The 9968-nt window shown below is 39.4% G+C and overlaps 1 protein-coding gene across 1 annotated transcript; it reads right to left on the bottom strand.

The window, feature by feature from the left end:
* Nucleotides 1-3304: 3304 nt before the first annotated feature.
* On the bottom strand, nucleotides 3305-8564 carry LOC131220110 (transcription factor MYB114-like). Its single transcript, XM_058215081.1, has 3 exons — nucleotides 8438-8564; nucleotides 4250-4379; nucleotides 3305-3921 (listed from the first exon to the last, which is right to left on the bottom strand). Exons 1-3 carry the CDS (start codon nucleotides 8562-8564, stop codon nucleotides 3456-3458), a joined length of 723 nt encoding a protein of 240 aa, XP_058071064.1. The 3' UTR covers nucleotides 3305-3455.
* Between the last annotated feature and the right edge of the window lie 1404 nt (nucleotides 8565-9968).

The following is a 9968-nucleotide window of genomic DNA, read 5'->3' as shown; positions in this document are numbered from 1 at the left end:
TCATATACCTAGAATAACTAAGAGTTTCCCTGTATCTTATTGGGGTAAGCTGATATGGATTCAACACTGCCATATCAGCTAATGTGAAACTGATTTTCTGAACCCCACTCAGCAGGCTATGCATCTACCGTGGCTACAGTACCGATGGCTACGGTCGTACTGTGGGGGGTAGTCGTATTTAGCTTCGGATTTTATCCGTAGCTTTTGAACAATTTTGCAACAAAAACTGATGATTTAGCCGTGTCCAGCACAACTGTCAGTAAAAAAGCCTTTACCGACTAAGGCTTTACTGGCTGTTAGATAACTGCAGGCAAAGGATTTACCGGCGGTTTTATTATCCTTTCTCGGCGGTTTTAACCGCCGGTAAAGGACAGTTTTCTTATTGTGCTATGGCCTTAAAAAATTAACCCCATAATTTCTTTTCTCTAATTTTCATTTCCTTGCCATGTTTAGAAAAAGACTTAATCAGTTAGTTTTCAACTTAAACTGATTATTGGTGTATCAAAATAGACCCGCGGGTGATGTTGACAGCCACCTTTCATTTAGAGCACTGCTCATGTCACTCAGGAGAAAAATGTTAAATCGTGGGGCCCACCATGATGTGTGTCTTATCCACACCGTCCATCCCTTTAGCCAGCTCATTTTATAGTATGAACCGAAAAATGAGGAAAAACTGAGGCACAACTGGTCCACATCACAAGAAACAACGGAAATTGAACTCCTACCATTGAAAGCTTATTGAGGACCCAAGAAGTTTTGGATCAAGCTGATATCTGTGGGCACTAGGGAGAAAGCAACTTTCAACTGTTGACGTCTTTATGAACATTGTTTCCTAAGGTGTGGTCCATTTGAGCTTTTTATTTTCCTCATTTTGGGCTCATGCCTTAAAATGTGCTTCTAAAAAGTATGGATGGTGTGGATAACTCATATATATCATGATGCGTCTCACATATTTAAATCAGTAATAACAGGGTTTTTGTGGACCGATTTTCGAAACATAATTCCTGGCAAATTTCAATCCGGAGGAAGTCATGATAACTTATTTACATGTATTTACCAGGAAAATTAAAAATCAAACAGCCCTAAGAGAAATTGATATAAGAGTCGCTATTGCATCATACATGCACAGTTTGGTTATAAGAGAACCTACTTTATAGTGAGGAACTTCCTATCTTGAGGAACTTAGTATCGCATAAATAGTCAATCTTCCACTTCCCACGCCCCCCTTCCTAACACTTAAATCCCAAATGGGCCATTTAAACACTAACATGCACCATCTCCACTACTCACCACAAGTTGAACATTCAAAGGGGGTTGTAGCTCATATCCAAGTCGGTTATAAAGCAATCAAGATTCAGGCCATTCATTTGGTGGGCCCACCCTGGGCTTTAGTTGCTTTAAAACCACAGATATGAATATCTGAACGTGAAGACGTATCAACCACAGACCGAGAAACTTCAAGACAATTGCTCCAATGATTGCACCAACTACCGTTCCATCTAAAACTGACACATGATAATGTGCTTGATACCGTATCATCTATCATGGTAGTTTGTTTTTGTGGCCATAATTGAAAGCATTACCCATTGGATCTGCTTGACCCTTTCTCATCCATTGACAGATTTTCTTAGCCCACATGCATGTAGATCCCTGGCCGTCCACATGCCAACACTTCACATGTGTGTGAGATGCAAACTTTAAATCTCCGCGATGAAGGCAGGCAATAAAGGTGGGATCCACATCCAAAGGTTAAAACAGATTGAGGTGGCGAAGGTCCGAATTTTATTTTATTTTTTTTAAAGGTACGAATCATGGAAGCGGATTGGCTGGTGTACCGCACACCAGCGACCTGGCTGATGTGTTCACGTCACCAAGTTCTGTGGGACCCATCATGAGGGACGTGTTATATCCAAACCGTCTGTCCATTTTACGAGATCGTTCTGAGGTTTGAATTCAAAAATAAGACTGATCCAACAATCAATTGGACCACACTGCAGAAAGAAGTGGGAGATTGAACATCTATCATTGAAGCCTTCTTGGGCCGGGTTATTAAAGTTTTGGATCAATTTGTATTTGTTTTTTCTCTTCATCCGTGTTTGTTTGACTTTATGAAAAGATTGAATGGAGAAAAAGATATTATGGTGAGCCCTACTAACATTTTATCTTGGCAATCATTGTCTCCACTTTTATTTGTGATGTGGTCCAGTTGAGCTTTGGATATGACTTATTTTTGGTAACATGTCCTAAAATGATCGTCTTACCATAGACAGTGTAGATAAAATAAATACATTGTGATGGGGCCACAAAACTTTGATAGTCTTTCCATGGTTCATACGGTTACGGGGCTGGCGGACTATCGGGTTCTTCTGCATGCGCGGCGAACATTTTTTAGTGAGTTTTACCAAAATAGTCCCAAGGTATGGCTATTGCATTTATTTGATCTCCATTTGCATTTCTTTATCCTTTTAGCTTTTGGACCTCCTAAGAACCTTTTGAAAAAAAAAATGGATGGAAATGCCTCTGCATCGAGCCTTGTGCTTATATGAAAGTTATGTACTTCATCATGCACGAAAATAATCTTATGAGTCGAACAACAGCTTGGATAAAATACATAGAACATGATGAGGCCCTCAAAGCATTGACCAATGCTTCTTGTCACTCACTTGGTGTGCTAAGGGCTACACTTTTATTATCACCTACTTGCCTCATTACACAAACCAATTAATTTCATTGCACAAAGTAAACATGAAAGATCATACTATTAATCTATTTCGCTTTATTTAGTGGGAAAAGTATTAATTTTTTATTGGATTGGACATGAGTGTGCTAAATTTGGAGATATATTAATAACATGTGTCTCATATTGTACACTACAAAAGATAGAAATTTCAACAATGTGGACAAATATAACAAAATGCCAATTTTCAAACATTTTTAATTTATATTTACCAAACAAGTTTTTGTAAGAAAGTACTTATTTTATGATACTAAGACATATTTGTTGAAATTCAACACTTTTAAATTTTCAACACTTAAATTAATTTTCAGACCTTATTTTCAGTTCGACAAATGGCACCTAAGTGATATACTTAATAATAAGAACAAGAGGACATGGAAAACTATTAAAGCTTTCACCTTTTGATTTAGAAAATTAATCCATCCAATTTATTTCATACTATTTCCGCATAAAAGGTTATCTGCATTGATATCAGTGGTTCATGACATGGTTGCAATGAAAATCTAGAAATTAAGTACAAAATCCAAAAAAAAAAAAAAAAATCTAATTAAAGAAATGATGTTACGATAGCCATCAGCTAATAGCAGTCACAGCTTCTTAACAAAATAATACATTTTGGTGCTCTCAGTTTCAAATAAGAACCACTTTATTAGAGAAATCTCTATCCCTAACAACACAAATGACTACTCTTTCTATTCTACCCCATACGGCTTCTGCATCAGCTCAATAAATCCAATGTTACCCAAAGGTCTTCGTCCAAAAGCAAGTCATCCCATCTGTCAAACCCTTCCAAACATGTCTCCAATTCAAGTCCCACACCCTCAATATCTTGAACTGGAAACCTTGCGAGGACTTCTTCTCCAATTCCATTGTTGGTGCATGAATTATCATTCTCATTGCTATTTTCGAGCAAAACATTTCTTTCTCCCATTTCATCTCGAAGACATGATGGCATTGGCATTGGATATTCTTCCGAATTTCTCCATCCTTTGGAAGCTTGTAAACTGTCTACCCAAATGAAGTTTATGGAAGGAGTCCAAGGTCTTGGCTTTATAACTTTAGATGTTCTTGAGTCTTCCTTCTCCTTATCCATTGCTGCTTGTTGCTTGCTCAAATGGGAATTCCAATAGTTTTTTATATCATTGGCAGTCCTTCCAGCAAGTCTACCAGCTATTAAAGTCCATCTAAGAGAAAAGGTTAATTCGTTTTAGTCAAGTAAATTAAAAAAGAAATGAAGGAAGAACATAAAATCTATTTCGATCATGAACCTACTTGCACAAGTGCACTTTCAAGGAATTCTCACCACATGCGGCAACAAAGCACAAGTGCATGAGAACTGAGTCCATCATTACGCCCAAGTTGTAGATGTGTAGACCAAAAATCGTTTTTGGGTATGATCATATGCATGGTTTTCGCCCAAGGAACGGTTAGGATGTTGCACAGCCCTTGAAGATCAAAGCACTTGCTCGAGTTTACTTGTTACAATGAATATTAGTTATGCTTTCAACTCACCTTTTTCCCAAGAGCTTGTGAAGCCTGATGATGAGGTCCACCTCGTCTGGTGTAAGCTTCCCTCTTTTAATGTTGGGGGTGAGGTAGTTCACCCATCTCAGCCTACAACTCTTACGGCACCGATTGAGTCCTTCTCATTCCAAAGAGATGCTATCAGAGCAACATATGATAATCGGGAAGCGGATTGCGTGTTGGGCCATGGCCTCAGTGGTGTGATGACGTCACCAAGTTTTTTGGGCCCCATCATGAAGTGCGTGTTATATCCATACCGTCTATCCATTTTTTTGAGATCAGTTAATGGCAAGGACCAAAAATTGAGGCAGATCAATGGACCACACAATAGAAACCAGCAGGGACAATGGCAACCACCATTGAAACCTTTTTTAGGGACCACCGTGATGTTTATTTGCCATCCAATCTGCTCATAAGGTCACATAGACCTGGATGAAAGGAAAATGCAAATATCAGCTTGGTCCAAAACTTCTAGGCCCTCAAGAAATTTTCAATGGTGGGCGTTTAATCCCCACTGCTATTTGTGGTGTGGTCCACTTGAGCTTTAGATCTGTATCATGATCTCATAAAATAGATGGACAGTGTGGATATAACATATACATCGTGGTGGGACCACAGAACTCAACAAACCACCGAGATCGGTCTACCCAATCCGTTTCCAATAATTGGGTTTATACAGGAGATGTGGGGAAACGGATTGCTACTCCCCCTGCCACGGTGCTCTGTGGGCGCCATCATGATGTAAGTATTTCATCCATGCCGTCCACCTATTTTCCATATCATTTTATGGTATAAGACCAAAAATGAGATATATCCCAACCTCAAGTGGACCATGTTATAGGAAACCGTGTTGAATGAGCGTCGAGCATTGAAAACCTTTCGGGGGCTATAAGAGTTTTGGATCAAACTGATATTTGTTTTTTCGCTTCGTTTGGGTTGTATGGCCTAATCAATAGATTGGATGTCAAATAAACAGCACATTGGGCCTTAGGAGGATTTTAACGGTGGATGTTCAATCACTATTGTTTTCCTGTGGTGTGGTCCACCTTAGATTGATATCCCTCTCATTTTTCGTATAAAACCCTAAAATGACCGCCGTAGTGGGATTTCATCACCTATGGATACTCGAACCCTTGACCGGGAGTTGAAACTCCCCAGAGTCTACCACCGGAACATTAGTAAAGATCCTTGTATCTAATTAGATGGTTTGTTCAGAAGTGAGTCGGCCGGTGTATGACATACTACTGACTTAGCTGGTGTGTACGTGTCGTGCGAAAACGAGCGCTAACGCTCGTCGATCTACCAGATGCACGAACGGTTCAAAGTAGATGAAAGTCATATGGGCCGGACAATGCTGTATTTATTATATCACGCTGTTCATTAATTCGGCGAGATCATTTTACAGCATGATTCTTAAAAATGAGTCATATCCAAACAAAGTGTACCATACCACAAATAGAAATGAGATCTCAAGTGTACCACACCACAATTAATAGCAGTGGGAGAATTATTTTCACCATTAAAACATTGGTAATTTTCCATCCAATCTGTTCATAAGGTCACACAGACCTGGATGAAGAGAAAAACCAAATATCATATTAATCCAAAACTTATGTGACCCCCTAAAAGGCTTTCACTGGTAGACGTGCAATCCCCCCACTGCTTCAGGGTCTGTTTGGGCGGTGGGATTAGAAGGAAATAGGTGGGATGGGATTCATCTGATCCTGTGCCAATTACACTCCATGTTTGGGAAGAATGTAAAAGCTTGGAATTACATTAAATGGAATTGCATTAGGTCCCGTGCCAATTTCACTCAATGTTTGGGAAGTTGTGTAGGTCCCACCATGATGTGTGGGCTATATCCACACCTTCCACCCATTTATCTAGATTATTTTAGAGCATGGGCCAAAAAATCAGGTAAATCTAAAGCTCAAGTGGACCCCACTATAGAAAGCAATGGAGATTAAATACTTACTGTTGAAAACTTCTTTGGGGTGACATAAGTTTTGAATCTACCTCGTTTTTAGGCCCATGTCATAAAATGAGGTTTCAAAACAAATGAACGGTTTAGATATAACACATGTGTGTTATTCTTAATAATTTCAAATGATGGTGGGTAAATCCATTCAATGTACCACTGTATTATCAACAAAGCATGGCATTAATTTTATCCCATAGCAACAGGGGCAAATCCCTGCATGGGTAATAATAATGTTTTTTGAATCCCATCCCACCTAATCCCTTCTAATCCCACCACCCAAACAGACCCTTAAGCAGTGTGGTCTACTTGATCTCTGGACCTATCTTATTTTTCGCCTCAAGCCTTAAAATGAGCTTGCCAATTGGTCAGACGGTTTGGACCCACAGAAACTGGGGACGTAAACAAGTCAGCCAGTTCGGTGGTGTGTAGCACACCAGCCAATCCGCTTCCGGTTTGTTCACCACATCTGTGTTTTCCACTTGTAAAAGTCGGGATATGCTACAGTGATTCAGACCATAAATTTAACGGGCCATCCCATGAGTACCTCTTGTGCAAAAATATGCTCTCTCTTTCTAAGGAGAGCAACGATCAACGGTCCAAATAACAAGATACGATAGCGGGCCATAATTTAAAATCATGCGAGCCCATAGCCCAAATATCAGATATTAATCCCAAAAAAAAAAAAAAATGGAAATTAAAATATGCTCTCTCAAATGATGATTGTAGCTATATAATACCTAGTGAAGAGCTAGAAATTTTCCAACCGTGGTATCCTCGGAGCACGCCCATGCATAGAACATAGAGAACCCGTGCTACGAATAGTTTGAACGAATAAACCTTTACAAACTAAAAGGTGTTGAAGTATTTTCTAATATAATAATTATAAAAATTCTAGTTTTAAGTTCTATGAAAGTTGAAAAAATTAATAATAGTAGTAATTTGAGTGGAAATAACATTTTGGAGGGAAAATCAAATTTCATTCCTCAATGGTGAAAGCTGAAAAGCCACTCCATGGCCTTCTTGCTGAGAAAAGTGAGAGGCAGATGTATTATATGAATGGATAGGATGGCATATACACAACGCGGTGCGGCCTTTGATGTAAATCGAGGGTGGTCGTTTTCTTTTAATTGTTCCCGCTCATGTGGACCACCAAAGTTATGGACTTGCTCTAATTTTTTGGCTCATAGATAAATAAGAGTGCATGCAAATGGTCAGACTGGATGCCGTGGGCACCATCAACTAGAACAATTATGACTGAATGCCCAACATTTAATCTCATAGACAGCCCACCATGTTAGTATATGTCATCCAATCCATTGATATGAAACATCTGGCATATAGAATATAGCATACCTAGAAGGTCATGCCATTTTAAGACTAGCATGTGGGCTATCATGAATCAAGGTTGGGCATCCATTCCTAACTATTTATCCCAATGTGGCCCACCTAACTCATGTATTGGCCTGATTTTTGGGCTTTGTGGTTTTTCCTTTTTTTAAACCTATTTTTCATTCATAAATGGAAGCACAAAGGTTATACAACCAGATACATTTTGGGAAGGGCCAACCGACAAAGAGATAGGGCTCCCCCTACCATATCATGAAAAGACAAAAGGAGAGAAAAAGACAGAAAAAGGCTAGGCTACACGCAGGTTGTCTAAGCCAACTCTATCAAGAAACATGAGGCATCTTGGAAGGTCTCTTGAAGCGCAGAAAAAGAGATTCATCTGGCCATCACTCCCCAAACACGTCAGGCCATCAGCCCCTGAGTTGGCCTCCCTGTGCGTATGTGTGATGAGGATCTCCATGTTTCTCTTGATGGATTTTATTCTCGCTTTCTAGTACTACATGTTCCAAGAGGTGGTATTGGTATCTAAGAAGAGCTTCACCACCAAGCTAGAATCGTTAGCAACTTCTACTCTACTGTAGCCCAAGGACTTACAGTAGATTAGGCAATCTAGGATGGCCTTAATTTCAGCCCCCGAGTTTATGGTTAAATGCAAAAAAGGCATGCACGATGGTCGTTGTTGATGTAACTCACTGTGTGGGTCACACCATCTGTTTCCACTAGATAATTTCCCATAAATGTACTAGGGCTAAAGTATCACCGGTTCACATAGCCCCACTTACATGAAATAAAAATCGAGTGTCTAACTTTATGCAATGACAAAGAAAAGGTTAATGGATATTGCTTGCCTGCCCTCAGAGGAACAAGATGCCACTTCCCTTCTCCATACTTTTCTATGCATTTTCTCAAGAGGGAGTCTTCTCCAGCCGTCCATGCACCCTTCATCACTCCTAGATGGCCCATACGAGCACTCATGCCTACTATCTTCACACACCCAGTTGAGCATTCAAAAGGGCAATTCTATGAGATTATCACTCACACCCAAGTGATCAGTTATAAAGGATTCGATTGCCATACATATGAAAAAACGTGCACAAGATTTAGGCCATTCATTTGGTGGGCCCCACCGTGGGTCCTTAGCCACATGCATGAATGTCCCCGTGGAAATGTATTAACCACGGACTCAGAAATATCAAGACTGTTACTCCAATGATTGAACCAACTACCGTTATCTTTTTAGATATCGATTTTTGGAAAGCAATCTCTATTGGATTTTTTTTGTCTCTATCTCATCTCTTCAGCAGTTTTATAAGCACACATGCGCGTGTTAGATCCGGGTTAATGGACCACACTGTTTCAATCTTCCGAAGTAAAAATCAGGCAATCTTTTATTCTTTTTTAAATGAAACGTGTATTAAGATTTAAATAAACATCAAATGTCAGCACCATCTACACAGATAATCTAATAGACTCAGGATAGAATTCGGGCACACCCAGATCCATAGCTCAACTGGCAGACTGAGTGGAGATACCTCGTTTCAACACTTGAGGTCTTGGTATTGATCCCTAGTGGGGGTGGCTAACATGGAGTGTGTGTACTAACAAGCTAACCCAAAAAAAAAAAGAGAGAGAGAAAGAGAGGATAGAATTCGGGCAATTTATTATGAGGAAAAATGGTAAAGATTTCATGTTGTACTTTTGATTTAGAAAATCTGGCCAATTTATTTCATACGCTTTCAACAATTATATACATTAAGTAATATTAATGGTTACAGTTATTGAACAAAATAAAACATTTTGGTTCTCTGCGTATCAAAGAGGAAGCATTTATTTGGGAAATGTCAAGTACACAAAACTACTATTTTTTCCACTCCATACAACTTCTACATCATCTCATTAAATCCAAAGTTACCTAATGGTCCATGTCCAAAAGCAAATCATACCATCTGTCTGATCCTTCCAAACATGTCTCTAATTCATGTCCTCCTCCATCAAAATCTTGACTGGAAACCTCAGGGAGGATTCTGCTCCAATTCCATTTTTGGTGCGAGAATCGTGATTGTCATTGCAATTTTCTACCAAACACTTCTTCCGCCCATTGTATCTTCATCTTGAAGTGATGGTATTGTCGTCGGATATTCTTTGCCACTTGGTTTGGTTTCACACACGGCTGGTGCATGTGGACATGTTAGAACTGACTGTGTGGCTTAATTCCAACTAAACAACTTAACCCCAAGCACCAATATACACAGATATGATGATTAAGCTTGTATATGATCGATATCTGAGTAGATCGGTCACCTATTCAACCACTCACAAATTATTTAATGAGAGATAAGGTCATAGACGGAGGGTGGGGTTTTTCCTCCAAAAATGGGT

Source organism: Magnolia sinica, chromosome 12 (assembly GCF_029962835.1).
Source record: "Magnolia sinica isolate HGM2019 chromosome 12, MsV1, whole genome shotgun sequence".
NCBI lineage: Eukaryota > Viridiplantae > Streptophyta > Magnoliopsida > Magnoliales > Magnoliaceae > Magnolia > Magnolia sinica.
The sequence above is the reverse complement of the archived record's forward strand: the minus strand, read 5'-3'. Positions and strand labels throughout refer to the sequence as shown.